General features: G+C 48.3%; 1 protein-coding gene across 2 annotated transcripts in view; it reads left to right on the top strand.

Moving 5' to 3' along the window:
• MYO1A (myosin IA) overlaps positions 1–17085 on the top strand; it is a 27975-nt gene extending 10890 nt beyond the window's left edge. For both annotated transcript variants that reach the window (XM_073213403.1, XM_017643410.3), the window contains exons 8-28: positions 36–134; positions 2053–2156; positions 2271–2418; positions 2910–3028; positions 3104–3190; positions 4541–4606; positions 4754–4858; positions 6798–6860; positions 7063–7263; positions 7424–7650; positions 7998–8198; positions 8439–8532; positions 8980–9129; positions 9238–9306; positions 9695–9769; positions 14527–14661; positions 15330–15436; positions 15791–15923; positions 16036–16188; positions 16360–16487; positions 16725–17085. In XM_073213403.1, coding sequence (XP_073069504.1) covers positions 36–134; positions 2053–2156; positions 2271–2418; positions 2910–3028; positions 3104–3190; positions 4541–4606; positions 4754–4858; positions 6798–6860; positions 7063–7263; positions 7424–7650; positions 7998–8198; positions 8439–8532; positions 8980–9129; positions 9238–9306; positions 9695–9769; positions 14527–14661; positions 15330–15436; positions 15791–15923; positions 16036–16188; positions 16360–16487; positions 16725–16848 — 2588 coding nt within the window. In that variant the 3' untranslated portion in view covers positions 16849–17085. The remainder of the gene's footprint in view (positions 1–35; positions 135–2052; positions 2157–2270; positions 2419–2909; positions 3029–3103; positions 3191–4540; positions 4607–4753; positions 4859–6797; positions 6861–7062; positions 7264–7423; positions 7651–7997; positions 8199–8438; positions 8533–8979; positions 9130–9237; positions 9307–9694; positions 9770–14526; positions 14662–15329; positions 15437–15790; positions 15924–16035; positions 16189–16359; positions 16488–16724) is intronic.
• The last annotated feature ends 206 nt before the right edge of the window (positions 17086–17291 follow it).

The following is a 17291-nucleotide window of genomic DNA, read 5'->3' on the forward strand; positions in this document are numbered from 1 at the left end:
GACCCCCTGCACATTATTTCCTAACTCTCTGCCAGATCTGCTGGAGAAGTCCCGAGTGGTGAAGCAGCTCACAGGAGAGCGGAACTTCCACATCTTCTACCAGCTGCTGGCCGGAGCAGATGAACAGCTGCTGCGTATGTGCCTGCCCTGCATGTGCCAGAGCACCCCCCACCTCCACTCAACCCCTAGAACCTCTGGGCTCCTCTGTACCCCTGCAGCCCTCTTCTTCTGAGACCCTCAGACGACTTCTCCCTGTATTTCCCACCCTGGATTTCCACCACCCCGGGAACAAATCCCCTGACCTCTGTGTTCTCTCCCTTTTCTGGGGTTTTATTGCTAGGAATAAGCCTTTGTGCCTCTTCACTGCTCTTATTCCTCTGTACTTCCTGGGATTCTTTTTTTCCAAGCTGGCTTCAAAAATGAAATACTCATTTCCATCTGCCATGCTTTCCTGTCTTCAATTGAAGGGCTTTATCAATAGCTCAGCTGGAAATCAGGCAGGATGTTACAATTGTTATAAGAACTCTGGATGAGCTCTAGTTGAAGTTGTCCTGGGTCTTAATCTGCCCAGGGTCCTGTCCTTGACTTCCTCTTCTTAGTTCCATGGAGGTTCCATTTATTCATTCATCAAACATCTCTTGAACACCTACTCTGATTGAACATTGTGCTAGCTCCATGGGCTAAGTACGACATGGACCTTGTCCTTGAAGAACTTAGTCTTCCAGGAATGGCAGATACGTGAACAGAAACACTACAATACAGTGTGATCAATGCCAATGGGCCCATGCGGGTGGCTCTAGGAGCAGAAGGCATGGAGCACTCTCTACCTTGTCCTGGGAGGCACTGGGTGCCGGACAGGCCTTAGGTTGCAGGGTCTGGTAGGACTTCAGGCCCTGCTGGAGTTTGCCTATCAACACCCACTATAGCTGTGAGCACTGTGGTATCTGTTCCCCAAGGACATGTGCCTTTGGTTATTCTGTGCTGGAATTGTGGCCATCTCCTTCCCCCTGCAGGCCTCATCCCTCCTCCCAGCTGAGGGGTCTTGGTGATGTTCACTTTGTCTGAGTCATAGGCACTAGTATCCTGTTTTAGCTGATTCTGTCACCCATTGGTTTAAGCTGAGTCTGGGCAGGGCCTCCCTGGGCCTTTCTGACTCATTATCTGTCCAGACACCCCTCTTTAGCAGGCTCTTATTTCAAAATGTGTGTCTCAGGGGAAGGTGCCACTAAACTCTCGTTTGAGAGCCACTCCTGATTGTCAAGTAATTTGAATAGTATATGGTTGCTATCCCTCAAGCTCTGGCTAACCCACTCCTTCTCATCTAAGGTGAACAGTTTTGACCATTCCCTTGATTCATTTTTAAAAAGGAAAAAAGTCTCTTCATGCCAGCAAGGCACACAGATATGAAAATGAAAAACAGTCCCAACACACAAGTGGTTCATTTGTGGGAGAGTCAGAAGAAACAAAACCTAGCCCACATATTATGGTCTAGGATAGAGATTTAGGATGGGGGAACACGAGAGCCATTTGGCTGAGCTCCATAATGGCGTGTGGAGAAAGCCTTCCAGGATTAGGGTCAGAGTTGGGGAACATAGTACCTGGCACTTTGTTGGTGCTTAGTGAACAAATGAGTGGGCTAACCCAAGCCAAGGGTGAGGTATGGAGGTGCAGGGTGGGTGGGTATATGTGCTCACCCTTTTTTCACCTTAATCCTCCCAGAGCCATGGGAAGTGAGCAGGTGGAGGCTTTGCATGTTTGTTTTTATCGTTTAGAACCCTGATGGTGGGGAGAAGAGTAGAATGAGGCTTTTCTTCCATAAAGGTTGGAAAACAACCCTACAATTATGAACAGCCAAACCCTAAATACCACTTTAGTCTATTATCATAGGATTAATGATCCTAAATGAGAGGAGGCAGGGGAAGAACCTGAAACAAATATAGCTGCTTCAAGTAAATGAATGAATCAACCTAGGGCAAGCGCTGTGAGGGCCCAGTCTGGAGGGCTCCAGACGGCTCATACATTAACCCTCTTCTCCCTCTCTGACCCGCCTAGAGGCCCTGAAGCTCGAGCAGGATACAAGTGGTTACACCTATCTGAATCGGGAAGTATCCAGAGTGGTTGGCATGGATGACGCCTCCAATTTCAAGGCTGTAGAGGTGGGTACCCAGGGTAGCTCTTAGGTCTTCCCCTGAACCCAAGCTCTGGGTTTGAGAAGGGAGGAATTGGACTGGCACTACAGTTCAGTTCCTGGTCTCTGCTTTCTCCCTAAGAGTGCCATGACTGTGATTGGGTTCTCGGAGGAGGAGATCCGACAGGTGCTAGAGGTGACGGCTTTGGTGCTGAAGCTGGGGAATGTGGAACTGGTGGATGAGTCCCAGGCCAGTGGGATAGCAGCTAGTGGCATCCATGATGGACGAGGTCTGCACCACCCTGCTGGTGCCCCAGCCAGCTCCCTGAGTCCCCCACTGCAACTCCTGTTCCTCTACCATCTCCACTATAATTGACTTCACTCTGATTCTGTCCCACACAGCCTCCTCCTGAGGTCTTCCCCAAACATGCTCATTGAGAGCTCCCAGTGAGGCAAACTGGAATGACGGTTTTGAAGTTTGACAGACTCAGGTCTCAGACCTCTCTGAGTCTCAGGGGATTCTTTGCAAAATGGGGATAATTATTACACCTGTTTCAGGAGATTCCCATTTTAAAGTAGATCATGCATGCCTTGTGCCCAGATCTCCCTTCTTTCCTCTTTCTCCCCAGAGATTCCTCTGGAAACATGTTCTGGATCAGCTGTAAGGATGTCCCAGCAAGGTGCAGGGACAGCTGTCTTCCAGCTGGTTCACTTACAGGCCCTGCCTTGCTCCCCTGGGAGAAAGCCCCTCTCAGGCCATGATGTTTCCTCTTCACTCAAGGCCTTCAGGAAATCGGGGAACTGGTGGGTTTGAATGCAGAAGAACTAGAGAGAGCTTTGTGCTCAAGAACGATGGAAATGGCCAAAGAAAAGGTGGTCACTGCATTGAATGTCATCCAGGTGAGGATCCTGGGAGGGGCTGACTTGGAGCCTGGGCGGGGGCTGCCACACTAACCAGCTGGCTCTGTGCTGCAGGCTCGCTATGCTCGGGATGGCCTGGCTAAGAACATCTACAGCCGCCTCTTCCACTGGATAGTGAATCGCATAAACCAGAGTATCGAGGTGAGAGAGTACCGTCCTTTCTTAAGGCTCACCTGCCTGCCTCAGCCCCACGGCTTGGGTTCTGAGATGGACAGAGTGAGGAGGACGAGGGCTAGGGCACAATTCCTCTCAATAGTGTGTTTCTGTGGAAACACCTCCAGTTTTTTAATTCTACTGTCTGTATCCCCTATTTACCTGCCATGTGGCTTTGCATTTCACAAAGATCCCAAGCCTCAGTTTCCTGGTTTGGAAAATTGGACACTAATGCCTACCTACCTGCTTCACTAGGCTTAGTGAGGATCGGATGAAGTCATGTACATGGTTACCATATAACCCGGCAGTTCCACTCCTTGGTATATATCCAAGAGAACTGGAAACAGATCCATGTAGAACCCTGTACACAATTGTTCATAGGGGCATTATTTGTAGTAGCCCGAAAGTGGAAGCAACCCAAGTGTCCATCACTTGGTTTGACAAATGGGTAAACAAAATGTGGTATATCCACAAATGGGATATTTTTTAACTGTAAGAAGGAATGAAGTGCTTATCAACATGGATGAACCTTGAAAAAATGTTGAGTGAAAGAAGCCAGACACAAAAGGCAACATTTCATATGATTCCATTTATACAAAATGGCCAGAATAGGCAAATTCATAGAAATGGGAAGTAAGTCAGTGCTTCCCATGGGCTGCGAAGAGAGGGGACTGGGGAGTGACTGCTAATGCATGCAGGTACAAGATTTCTCTCTGGGCTGATGAAAGTACTCTGGAATTAGGTAGTGGTGATGGTTGTGCACTTTATAAATATACTAAAGAACTACTGAACTGCACACCTTCAAAAGGTAAATTTTATGGTATGTGAATTAGATTAAAATAGAACTATTATTTAAAAATTATGTACATGAATGCTGTCAACCTAGAAGCCAATTACTGGAAGGCAGCAGAGGAAAATGGGATTTGAATGTAGGTTTGGGTAAATAGCCCTTTTGAAATTTAATTTTTTTCCGTAACTTGGGAACAACATACTTTCTAGGCTTATGATAAGGATTAGTGAAATAACAGAACTTTTTGCAAAATGTTCTATGAATATGAGAGAAGTATTTTCCTGAGAGGATTTTAATATCTTTCTGTCTCATAGCATGGGAACACCATTCTGGAATCTGTTTGCATCTTCCTTTTCCTCCTCTCCTCCCACTTTGCTTGTCCTTCAGGGTATAGAGGAGGAAGGAAAGTAAAATCACAGTCCCTTCCCAGGGTGGTCAGGCCCACCCGAGTTCTGTTTGCCCCCTGCTCCAGTCTCGTCTACCCACCAAGTGCCTGGCCTGATATGCAGAGGGGGCCTGTCCTCAGATTGTCTTCTCCTTCTCTTCAGGTGGGCACTGGGGAGAAGAAGAAGGTAATGGGGGTCCTGGATATCTACGGCTTTGAAGTATTAGAGGTGAGAGCTCCACCCAACCTCGGTGAGGGCTTTCCCAGAGTTGGGGCAGATAGGCTCAAACTGGGATTTGCGAGGGGAAGGTCAGGCTAAGAGGAAGGAAGGGTTTTGGGCTGAGCTGGTCTTTTTCACCCGTGTGTTCTCCCTCAGGATAATAGCTTTGAGCAATTTGTGATCAACTACTGCAATGAGAAGCTACAGCAGGTGTTCATAGAGTTAACGCTGAAAGAGGAGCAAGAGGAATATAGGAGAGAGGTATACTCAGCCTTCTTCCTACTTCCCCTCTGACTTCTAGGCACTTGCCAGATCTTTCTCCTTGATTACAATTTCCTGTCAGTTGTCCCCGGATGGGACACAAAGGACAGTAAGTTTCCCTTGCATAGTGGAACATTCCGGCATTACCAAGAAACCCTAATTTTCTGCTTTTTGCCCTCCAGTTTCCCCATTCTCCCACTCAAGGCCAGGCAAGAAAGGGGCAGATTAATGGAAGGCTGTGGGGATGGGGAAAGTCCTGACAGTGAATGGACAGCTGTGACTGGCCTAGGCAGACTGAGAGCCACATTGAGAAAGGGGCATTTCTCCAGGGCTTGGCACCCTACCGCATTCCTTTGTGTGCCCTTCTCTAATGTCTCAGAATTCTTTGTCTCCTCCAGGCTCTGGCTGATGTCACTGTTCCCTCTTATAACACCCCGATCCTAGACTTCCTTACCAGCGTGCCCCATGGCTCAGAATTTCCACACTCCTTCTTCTGGTCAGCAAAACCCCCTGTTTCCAACGGCTAGGTGTTAGAAAAGCTCTCTGATAGAGCTCATCCACTCCAAAGTGTGAATGGCTGTAAGCCTCACTCATCAGAACCCTCCCAGACATGGTCCCTGTGTGCTCCCAGGAATCTGCTTTGTCAGAATTTCAGGCAGTGTGGTCACAATGCATGTCAAAATTCTTTTTAGCTGTTTTGTATATTTTTATTTTAAAAATTTAAATGATCAAACAGATGATACATTCCCGTGCTTCACAATTCAAAAAACTTAAAAGAGATGTATTAAGAAAAGTCTCTCTTCCTCCATGTGCCCATCCTCCCCACCTAGAGGCAACGGAAGTGGTCCCCCTTCCAGAATTCTTCTATGTGTCATCAAGCAAATTTGTGAATATGTTTTTCCACAATGTTTAACCAAGGGGTAGTGAATACATGGTGTTCTATACGTTGCTTTCATCAGCTAACCATATCTTTCTCTATCAGTATGTAAAGATGCTTTTCTACAGCTACATAGGCTTCTAAGAATATCATAATTCATTGAACCAGCTAGGAAAGGTATTTTTGGGATGAAGTGGGAGGACAATTTTACTTAATTCCACTCTGCATTCCCTAAAGATCTGTGAGGGAAGAGGGAGAGAAAGGCCTGTGTTGCTCAGCCACTCTTGGGTGTGGCCTGAGCCTAGGAGGTCTGACCCTTAGCTGGGATCAGGAACCATCCTGCCTGCAGGCCTGATGCCCAGCAAAGCCATAGAGAACGGCTGTCCTTGGGTCTCCTGCTTTTCTGGACCATTCTTTCTCTTTTAAAAGATTATACAGTCCCAAAGGATGATGTAGAACAGTGGCTCTTAAAGCACAGGTCCAGGAGCAGCTGCTGGGAACCTGTGAGAAAGGCAAATTCCTGGGCCTGCGTGGACCTGCTGGGGTGGGGCCCAGCAATCTGTGCCTTTTGTAAGCCCTTCAGGCAGTTGTGAGTGCACACCCAAGTTTGAGAACCACTGATGCAGGTCTTTGAAGATGTCAAATTAACTTTGTTGTTTGACAGTAAACTCACTCATGTGCTTTGGTTTTATAGTTTGTTGCCAGAGCAGTGCAACCATTGGCTCTTCTACATGCTCAAGGATCCTTCCCACTCCCACAGTGGGGTAATTCCTACCCCAGTCTTCACCTAACATATTCCCCTTCCCTCTCCACTCCACAGAATCCAGAGGGCTCTCTGCATTGTTGTACCCTTTTGCTCTGGATCCTCCTGTCCACCCCACAAATTCCCCGTCTACCTTAGAAGTATGGGGATGTAAACAGAAACCGCACCAAGGACCCCTCTGAACTATAGGGCTTCCTCATGGTCCTTTGTTGGGTGGGTGAAAGGGGGCCTGGGTCTAATGAGGTCTTTGGGGACTTCTGGCCCTGCTCCCTGTAATTTTTCGCATCTCCCCTTGCCAGGGCATACCGTGGACAAAGGTGGAGTACTTCGATAATGGGATTATCTGTAACCTCATTGAGCATGTGAGTTAGCCTTCCCTTATCCTTGGGACCTCCCCTTCCAGACTGCCTGCACAACCTTACCCTGTCTCCCTTCCCTGTCCCTGCTGCCTGCTTGGTAAGGATGGTAAAGAAGGCAAAGGATGAAGGGGCAGAGGGACAGCAGTGGAGATGGGCACATCTTGGAGGGATGAGGTCTAAGTTGGACTGATCTTGTTCTGACCAGAACCAGCAAGGAATCCTGGCCATGCTTGACGAGGAGTGCCTGCGGCCTGGGGTGATCAGTGACTCTACCTTCCTCTCGAAGCTGAACCAGCTCTTCTCTAAGCATGGTCACTATGAGAGTAAAGTCACCCAGAACGCCCAGCGCCAGTATGACCACACCATGGGCCTTGGCTGCTTCCGCATCAGCCACTATGCGGGCAAGGTGATCTAGCAGGGCTGGAGGGGAGAGACTAGGGCCTGGCACAGTATGATAGCAATGGGGAGGAAGTGGGGGAAGCTGAGAACTGGGCACACTTCACAGAGAGACTGGGAGGGCCAAGTGCTGGGATGAGGTCTCCTCACCAATAGCCATTCCTCCACAGGTGACATACAGTGTGAATGGCTTCATTGACAAGAATAATGACTTACTCTTCCGGGATTTGTCCCAGGCTATGTGGAAGGCCCAGCACCACCTTCTTAAGTCCTTGTTCCCTGAGGGAGATCCCAAGCAGGCATCTCTCAAACGCCCCCCAACTGCTGGGACCCAGTTCAAGAGTTCTGTGGCCATACTCATGAAGAACCTGTATTCCAAAAACCCGAATTACATCAGGTGACATGCTGGGCACACAGAGGAACATGTTACATGCATAATGGCATGTGCAGGGTCCATACACTGTAGAACATCCCATGTTGGGAGAGCTCTTTGGAAACAGGGTATTGGAGGTCCTTTCTTCATGGAAAACAGAGCCAGATGAGGAGCTGAGAGTCATGTGGTGGGGAGGGCATAAGACTTTGGTGGGGATCCAGCTATAGTGAGAGACTGGGACGGCCAGTGTGTCCACTTCCTCTGAAAATTGTCAACTAAGGGAAATGGGCACAACATGGGAGTGGAGACCAGGATGGGTTACAGCAGCAAGGTACAGCTCTGAGGCCTGTGCCTGGCCCATCCCCCACCAGGTGTATAAAGCCCAACGACCAGCAGCAGCGAGGCCAGTTCTCCTCGGAGCTGGTGGCCATCCAGGCTTGGTACCTGGGGCTGCTAGAGAATGTGCGGGTGCGACGGGCAGGCTATGCTTACCGCCAGGGGTACGGGCCCTTCCTGGAAAGGTATCGAATGCTGAGCCAGAGCACTTGGCCTCGGTGGAATGGGGGAGACAGGTAAGACTTGGTGGGGAGACCGGGAAGCAGGGAAGAGCAGTCAATGCAAGGGATGTTTGTAGGGGAAGAGCCCAGTGGTGGCATGCCTATCACTGGAGCTCGGGGATGGATGATTAGGGAAATGAATGGAATGAAATCTGCTCAATCCCTAAACTCTTCTCCCAGAGTGAGAGGGGTTAGGGGAAAAGTGGAAGACGGCACTGTTCTGGGATAGTGGGCTTTCCCTATCTGCTCTTGTAGGGAAGGGGTGGAGAAGGTCATGGGGGCCCTGAGTGTGTCTTCAGAGGAGGTGGCCTTTGGAAGAACAAAGATCTTCATTAGAAGTCCCAAGACGGTGAGTTGGAGTGTGCATTTGTGCTTGGTGGGGATGGAAGATTCAAGTGTCGGAGAGCCCACCTAAGGGAGAGGCTGCAGGGGAGGGGAACCTCTAGCTGGAAAGCGGAGTGGATGAGGAAGTTCTCTCTTTGTGGGACTTTATCCCTGGGAACTGAACACTTGGGTCTCCAGCCAGCCCTGAGTCCTGGGAGTTAGGTATGCTTGCATGGCCCACTCTGATTCCTCTGCCTAAGCAGCCAAGTCCTAGCAGAGGACTGTGTGCTTGGAGTTGATGCTTGTTGGGTGAATGAATGAATGAATGAATGAATGAATGAATGAACTGGGAAGACAAAGGAATGATGGAGCAACTGCTGGCTGAGAAGCCTGTGGGGCCATGGAACGCAGGAGGAGAGCATGCTCTTTCCCGAGGCCAGCCTCTCTGTTCCATCTGTCCACCTCTCCACAGCTTTTCTTCCTGGAGGAGCAGAGGCGCTTCCGACTTCACCAGCTGGCCACACTCATACAGAAGATATACCGGGGCTGGCGCTGCCACACCCACTACCAGCTGATGCGCAAGAGTCAGATCCTCATTTCCTCTTGGTTTCGGGGCACTATGGTACCAGTTACCCCCCAAATCCCATCTACCTCACTGTGATAGGAGGGTGGGAAGTGGGAGAGGTGGTTCAGGAGATGGAGTTTTTCTAACATGACCATTATTCTACAGCAAAAGAAACGCTATGAGAAGCTAAAGGCATCAGCATTGTTGATCCAGGCTTTTGTGAGAGGGTGGAAGGTAATGGGCAAGGGAGGGGGGTTTCCTCCCCATACATGGTTCCTTCAACCACATGGGTCCTCCTAGATTGTGCCAACTGCTGGGAGGAAAGAGTAGCAGAGAGCAAGGCCTGGCCGCACCCTGGACATACCTCTGTGTCTGGGGTGTTTCTGGGTTTGCTCTGTGTGTGTCTAGGAGTGAGGACTCATGTTGGGGAGATCTGTGTACATGCCTGGGTGTGTCTCTTACTTGGCAGTGGAGCTCTGCTCTCTGCCTAGAGTGTTGTCCTTTCCTCCAGCTGCAGTCTCAGCTCCTTATCTTACTCTGTTCTTTGTGTGGCTGAAAAATAAAAGTCTAAGTCTAGGTGTCTTATCTTTACTTTGGAGCCTTTCTTGTATGTCCCTGCCAGGTTCGCAAGGATTATCGAAAATACTTCCGGTCAGGGGCTGCCCTCACCTTGGCAGATTTCATCTACAAGAGCATGGTAAGTGGTGGGAGTTGAGGGTGGAAGAGTGGAGTTAAGGAGGGACAGGTTTCAAAGAGGAAAATGAAGGGCTGAAGAGGAGAGGACTCAAAGTTTTTCCCCAAGAGCTTCCTCCATCTACATGTACTTAAAATTCAGTCCCTGGAGAGGAGAGTGGGCAGCAGTCTGCAGGGAGCAGGTTCTAGCCAGTGCCTCATGGCCCAGGGGCAGCGTCAAAGTGCATTTTGGTTTGGGTGGACACTGTCAGCAACCTTGTGGCAGGAGGGGGTCCCAGCACACCCACCAACTGGTCCATGGTGCCCGGGCCCAAGAAAGAGACTGGGGTGGATGGTTAACAGTAGATGGAGAGGTGAGCCTCCCTGAAGAGCAGATGGAGGCAATCAGGGTTAGTTCAACTGGCCTTCCAAGGCCCATTGTAGGGTTGGGGTAAAGGTGGAGGAATCGTTTCCATCTTCTGTCTCTTCTGAAACTATAGCAGGTGAGTCCAAAATTAATCTCAGGAAGGATCTTAATTCTGGAGGACTCAGGCCAGGGTGGGCAGGAAGAAGCCAGAACCAGGTCTGCACATTCAAACTATGGGCAGTTTCCAATGAAAAGAAAACTGGGATAGAGGAGGTGATTTCCAGGGACATCCAACCTATATCGATGGTGCTTCCAGGTGTTGGAAGGAAATGAGACAGGGCCACAGCAGTACTTCCAGTGACAGCTTGGGGAGGGCCAGAGAGGAGGAGGGGTAACAGGAGACCTGGGCAGAGGGCTGGGGTAAATTAGCACTGACCTCTGCTGACCTGATGTCTGAGTTGCTAGACATCTGTGCTTGCTCTTACTGTGCTCATCAAACATGATTGGAGCTCCTCTGCATCATCAGAGAGACTGGAGCCCTGAGCCAAGTTGAGGAATAGGGGCTCTGAGCTTCTTCATTGCCTCCCTGAACCTTCATTGTATCTTCCTGGGATAGTGGGCTTCATCTTCCTGGGTCTCTTCCACCACCTGGTCTCTCCTCTTGCCGGCTCCAGGGTGTCTGCCCTCCCAGAGTACGTGCTCTCTTGCTGTATACCTGAGACCTGTAATCTAATCTTGCTCTTATCTCCTGACCCTCTTCTACTTTTTCTTTCACTTGTATATCACCAGGTGTCTGCTGAATGTCACCCCAGGAGCTGTTGGGTTTAGACCAGTATTCCAATAAATCACACCTTCTACAGAAGCATGCTTGCAGGGGGTCACTGGGCATTGATTCCCTCAGTGTTTCTGACTAATCTAGATTTGGCCATTGCCTTGCCTGTAACTGATGCTAATACTTACTATTTTTTGAACATTTATTATGTGCTAAGCCCTTTACATGGATTAACTCTAATGCTTTCAACAACCCTGTGAGGTAGTTCCTTTTCTTTCCTTTAGTTTTTCTTAGGTAACTAAAGCCCAAAGAGGTTGAATAACTTGCTAAGGGTCCCACAGGTGTTAAGTGGTGGAGCTGGGATACATACTACTTGACTCCAGAGTTTTAACCAGCCTAGACTGCTTCCCCCATTAGCAGCCTGGATAGCCCAGGCATCCATGGCCCTGGATAGACCTGGAGGCAGGAGGGCTCAGAGGAAAGGCAGAAATTTCCCCTGCCTTCTCTTCCCTTTCTCCATGTAACCATCAGATTAACTGTCATATATTATACCCATTACCACCCCTTACCCCCATGGTAACCACCATGTGTTTATGAGTTTATGAGTCTCTGTGTTGTCTGTGTTTATGAGTCTATTTCAGTTTTGTTTGTTTGGTTTTTTAGATTCCACATTTAAGTGAAATCCTATGGATATTTCTTTCTCTGCCTGACTAATTTCACATAATATAATATCCTCTAGGTCCATCCATGTTGTCACAAATGGCAGGATTTCTTTCTTTCTTATGGCTGAATAATATTCCATTGTGTATATGTACCACATTTTCTTTATCCATTCATTTATCAATGGACTTTGGTTGCTTCCATATTTTGGCTATTGTAAATAATGTGGCAATAAGTGTTAAGGGTGGATATATCTTTTCGAATCAGGAATTTTGTTTTCTTCAGGTAAATTCCCAAAGGTGGGGTTACTGGCTGTATGGTAGTTCTGTTTTAGTTTTTTGAGGACCCTCCATACTGCTTTCCATAGTGGTTGTACCAATTTATGATCCCACCAGCAGGGTAGGAGGGTTCCATTTTCTCCACAGTCCCACCAACACTTTATTTCTTATCTCATTGATTAGCCACTCTGGTGTGAGGTGTGACATCGCATTGTTGTTTGATTTGCATTTCCCTGATGATTAGTGATGTTGAGCATCTTTTCATGTGTCTGTTGGCTATCTGTATGGCATCTTTGGAAAAATGTCTGTTTAGATCCTCTGCCCATTTTTTAATGGGATTATTTGTTTTCTTGGTGTTGAGATGGATAAGTCCTTTATATATTTTGGATATTAGCCCCTTATCCAATATATCATTTGCAAATATATTCTCCCATTCAGTAGGTTGCCTTTTTGTTGTGTTGATGGTTTCCTTTGCTGTGCAGAAGCTTTTTAGTTTGATACAGTTACACATGTTGATATTTGCTTTTGTTTACTTTGCCCAGGGAGATATATCCCCAGAAAATAATAACTAATGTTGATGTTCAAGTGTTTCTTCTAGTTATTTTATGGTTTCAGGCCTTATGTTTAGGTCTTTAATCCATTTTGATTTCATTTTAGTGTGTGGTATAACACAGTGATCCAGTTTCATTCTTTTCCATATAACTGTCTGGTTTTCCCACTACAGAAGACAAAAGTCAGAACTTTCTAGATCTAGAGAAAGCAAACAACAAAAAGAAAACCCTTAGAGACTTCACAGCAGTTAGAATGGGGGATTATGAGAGATGCTTAGGAATATTTATTGAATTGAATTAAACCAGACCAAGGACTGGGAACGAAGATCAAGGTCTAAGGTGATTAGACCAAGCCTTCTAGATCTCTGCAGTGGAAGATACAGAGAGCCTGGATAGTTCCTAGAGAGTTACAGCAATACATTGTGTGCTGTGCCTTTTTTCTGTTTTATTTTTTTTACACTAATGTCTTAGAAAAAGGTTTTCATAAAAATCCCCCAAATCTGGAAGTGCTCAAGATCAAGTCATTGTCTATACCTTCAACAGTTCTATCCCATAAACAGGGGGCGAGGTGCTCCCTGGGGTACAAGGACTTAAGAGTCCTTCTGCTAGACTGGGAGAGACTAACTAGTCAAATGCCACAGGTGAGACTTAATTGGATCCTGGAACAGGAAAAATAAAAAAGTTAAAAAGGGCATTTTTATAAGTTTATAAAGGACATTAAGAGAAATTTGAGTAGGTATTGCTATTGGATGAATGATCTAGTTAATGTTTATTTTCTCACATTTGGTGGTGGTGGAATTATAATAGTGTAGGAGAATGTCCTAGCTCTTGGGAGGTGCATGCTTAAGGTTTAGGGGGGAAAGTCATAATATCTGTAACTACTTTAGGATGATATGGCAGCAAAGATTTGCATATATGTACATATATGTGTGTATTTATATATTTACATGCATTTGTGTGTATGTGTGAATGTGTTAGGGAGAGAGAGGGTGAGCAAGCCCTCAGGGCAAGATGTTAACATCATCAGCTGTTGAATTTAGGTGAGGGATATGCATTACACAGATGTTCATTGTAATGTTTTCAACTTTTATGCAAGTTTTAGAACTTTCAAAATAAAATAAATTGTATTAAAAATTTTTAATGTAGTCAAATTATGTCACTCTCCCCTTAAAACTCTCTAATGGTGTTCTGTTTTACTCTGAATAAAAGCCTATGTCCTTACTACAGCCTACCAGGCCCCTTCATGATCTGTCCTTGACCAACCAACCACCTCTCAATTTCACCCAGTCACACTGGTTTACTTTCTGTTTCTGGAATATGCTGCCACTCACTCTCTCTGTCTCCCTACCCAGAACAGTGCCAGCACAGTGCAGACACTCAAAAAATGTTGAGGGTGAAGAAACTTGAAACCTGGGATCTTGATTCCCAAGGACTCACTGTCTAGAAGAGGGAGATTTTCCTGCAAATAATAGGAGTACAAAAATAGAAGTAGAGACAACGTGCTGTGAGGCTTCATAGAAAGGAGAGGCATCTGATCCAGGAATCGGGGAGCTGCATTCCAAACAATGGATGGGACTGGGTTGGCAGAGTTCAGCTGAGAGCAACACAAACTAAAGCACAGAGTGGTAATGCCTGGGCTGGGCAAAGGGCATGACAGGAAGTCATATCTAGTTGGGTGCCAGGGTAATGCAGGGAATCCTGTGACATGAAGTTGGGCTCTAAGAAGAGAAGTTTGAATGCCAGGTTGGAGTGTTGGGCTTGACTGGTCAGAGAGGCTGAGCGATGTGGTACCTGTCCTGTAGCTAACAATCAGTGGCAGCCAGCTGTAGGCAAGTGTGAGCTGGAAAAATAGGAAACTCCAGGAGCACAGTATTGAGGCCAGTTTCCATCTTGGGTCTTTACACCTCACCACCTTGGGCAGCAGCAGGTCTCTGCTTGGAACCACCTTTCCCCCCTTCAGTCTCCCATTTATCCCCAGCCTGTACTGCATGTGAAGAGATCCAGGCGGAGGCTCCCTTTCATCTCCTCCGTTCCGCTGGTTGGTTCTCCCTATGTGTGGCTTCCTCCTTTCAAGTGCAATCTGGGTACGAGTTTGCCTGTTAGAAGGTCTTTCTTCTCATCATTCCACCCCTCATCCCCCTGCTCCCAACCCAGGTACAGAAATTCCTACTGGGGCTGAAGAATAATTTGCCATCTACCAATATCTTGGACAAGAAGTGGCCAGCTGCCCGTTACAAGTGTTTCAACACAGCTAATGAGGAGCTAAAGCGGCTCTTCTACCGCTGGAAGGTGGGTACCTCTCCAGGCACCTTCTCCTCTCACTTGCCTTCCCCCACCCACTTCCCTCTGATTTCCCTCTTCTGTCTCACTCTTCCACCTTTTTTCATTTTTTTTTATATTGTGGTATTAGAAATGTTACCATTTTAACCATTTTTAAGTGTACAGTTCAGTGGCATTAAGCACATACATGTTGTTGTACAACCATCACCACCATCCATCTGTATTTTTTCATCATCCCAAACCGAAACTCTGTGCACATTAAGCAATAACTCTCTTCCCCCAGCCCCTGGAACCTATAATCTTTCTGTGTCTGTATCTGACTATTGTAGGTACCTCATGTGGGTGGAATCATACAGTGCTTGTCCTTTTGGGTCTGGCCTATTGCACTGAGCAGTATTCTTTCTTCAGGAAGTGCTTATTGAGCACTAGTCTGGAACTAGGCCTTGTGCTGTGTGCTGGGTGTACAGCCCTCATGGGGCTCGAAGTTGATTGTTTCCATCCCCCTCCCCCAGCGCGCCTTAGCCCTTGCCTCTCTGAAGTGTCCAGGGCCTGTCCTCTCCCCTCTTCTCTCTTCTTTCCAGGCCCTTCCCCTCTCTACCTCTCTGTGTTCTGCCCATTTCCCTCCCCAGTCCTACCCTTCTCCTCCATGATCTTGGCTCCTGCCTTCCCCGTCACAGTGCAAGAAATTCCGGGATCAGCTATCCCCGAAGCAGGTAGAGATCCTGAGGGAGAAGCTCTGTGCCAGCGAACTGTTCAAGGGCAAGAAGGCTTCATACCCTCAAAGGTAAGAGCCTCATAAGCCCTGCACAGTGAGTTTATTAAGAGCAGAGAAGATGCCCAAGTGGGATAGAGCAGTGGTTTCCAGACTTCAGTGTGTGTCAGAATCATCCCGACTACTACACCTTGCCCTCTGAGCTTCTGATTCAGGGGCCCATGAATTTGCCTTCCTAGCAGGTCCCTGGGGGGTGCTGATGTTGTCCTGGACCATGCTCTGAGAAGCACTGAGATAGAGGATGTGCTGGAGGATGGGGGAAGGGACTTGGGAGGACAAGGATGGGAACTCAGTGGGGAGAAGTACAGGGACCTGGAGGTCAGTGCTAAGGACCTTGTCTCCACTGCATATCTCCTGTGTCCTCAGTGTCCCCATGCCATTCAACGGTGACTACATTGGGCTGCAAGGGAACCCCAAGCTGCAGAAGCTGAAGGGCGGGGAGGAAGGGCCTATTCTGGTGGCAGAGACTGTGAAGAAAGTCAACCGCAGCAATGGCAAGGTGGAAGCCTGCACCCTGGCCTCCCCACAGTCCAACCCGGAGCTGTGGGGCCTACAGCGGGAAGGGTAGGGGTTAAGCCTGCCTTTCCTCACCGTCTTTGTTCTGTCCCCAGACTTCCTCTCGAATTCTCCTCCTGACCAAGGGGCACGTGATTCTTGCAGATACCAGGAAGTCCCAGGCCAAAACTGTCATTGGACTAGACAGTGTGGCTGGGGTGTCAGTCACCAGCTTCAAGGATGGGCTTTTTAGCTTACATCTGAGTGAGGTACCAGAGCTGGGTATGGGCAGAGCCTCAGACTGGAGAAGGTGGTGGGCATTATGGGGCTCTGGTAGGCTGGAGGTGATGGGGACCAGAACTCTCACTCTGGGCCTTTGATGTGTCTCAGGCTGTTCCTGAGGAGAAAACTGAATTCCTCCCTGCTATTTTCCCTCCTAGGTGTCATCAGTGGGCTCCAAGGGAGACTTCCTGCTAGCCAGCGAGCATCTGGTGGAACTGCTGACCAGAATGTACCGGGCTGTGCTAGATGCCACACGGAGGCAGCTTCCAGTCACTGTGACTGAGAGGTAAGGCAGTGAGCTGGGGGTGAGGGATGGCTGGGCCAGTGACCAGGGAAGTTCATGCAGGCAGGAAGTAAAGCAGGGCTTGGAGGTGTTCCTTAGTCTCCCCAGCCAACTCCCTGGGGCCTTGAGTCTTCTACCACGGAGTGGGTGGGGGATGTCCTAGCCTCAAATTGGGGTAGCCTATGGGGAGTAGGGGTGAGCTAGTGTGGGTGCCAGCCTTGCCTCTCTGTTCCCCTCTAGGTTCTCAGTGAGGTTCAAGGAGGGCAGTGTGGATGTCAAGGTCATCGAGGGCCCTGGGGGTGGTGCGAATGGCAAGTTAAGCTGCAAGAAGAAGGGGAGTCATTGCTTGGAAGTGACTGTATAGAGAAGAGGTGGCGGCCTGATGCAGAGTCAACAGTTTCTTCCCCCTGGACTAGCACCTCCACCCCCGACCTTTGTGGGAGGATGTCGTGTCTAACCTCCAACTGGTTGATGCTCAGAAAATTGAAGAACCCTTGAAGAGGACCTTTTTTCTCCCCAACTTTTCCAGTCCTCTCTCCAAGCTTAGCCTTCTCCCACCCTCAGCCTCTGTGCCCACTAATAAAACAAGTAACTTCCCAAAGGTTTGGTCATTGTAGGTTGATGCCCTCATCCCCAGGCAGCTCATGCAGATAATAAGGGAAACTGTCTCTGGAGGAGCCTGCTGAGCTCTGGCGGGTTTGGAGAGAGGGAGTGGGGGCTGGGTGGCTGGGTAGGGCTCAGGTCTCAGGTGGCCAGTGGCTGGATTCATTAAGTGTGTCCCTGGTGGGGAGAAGTGAGGATCCGGGT

This window comes from Manis javanica, chromosome 10 (assembly GCF_040802235.1).
Source record: "Manis javanica isolate MJ-LG chromosome 10, MJ_LKY, whole genome shotgun sequence".
NCBI lineage: Eukaryota > Metazoa > Chordata > Mammalia > Pholidota > Manidae > Manis > Manis javanica.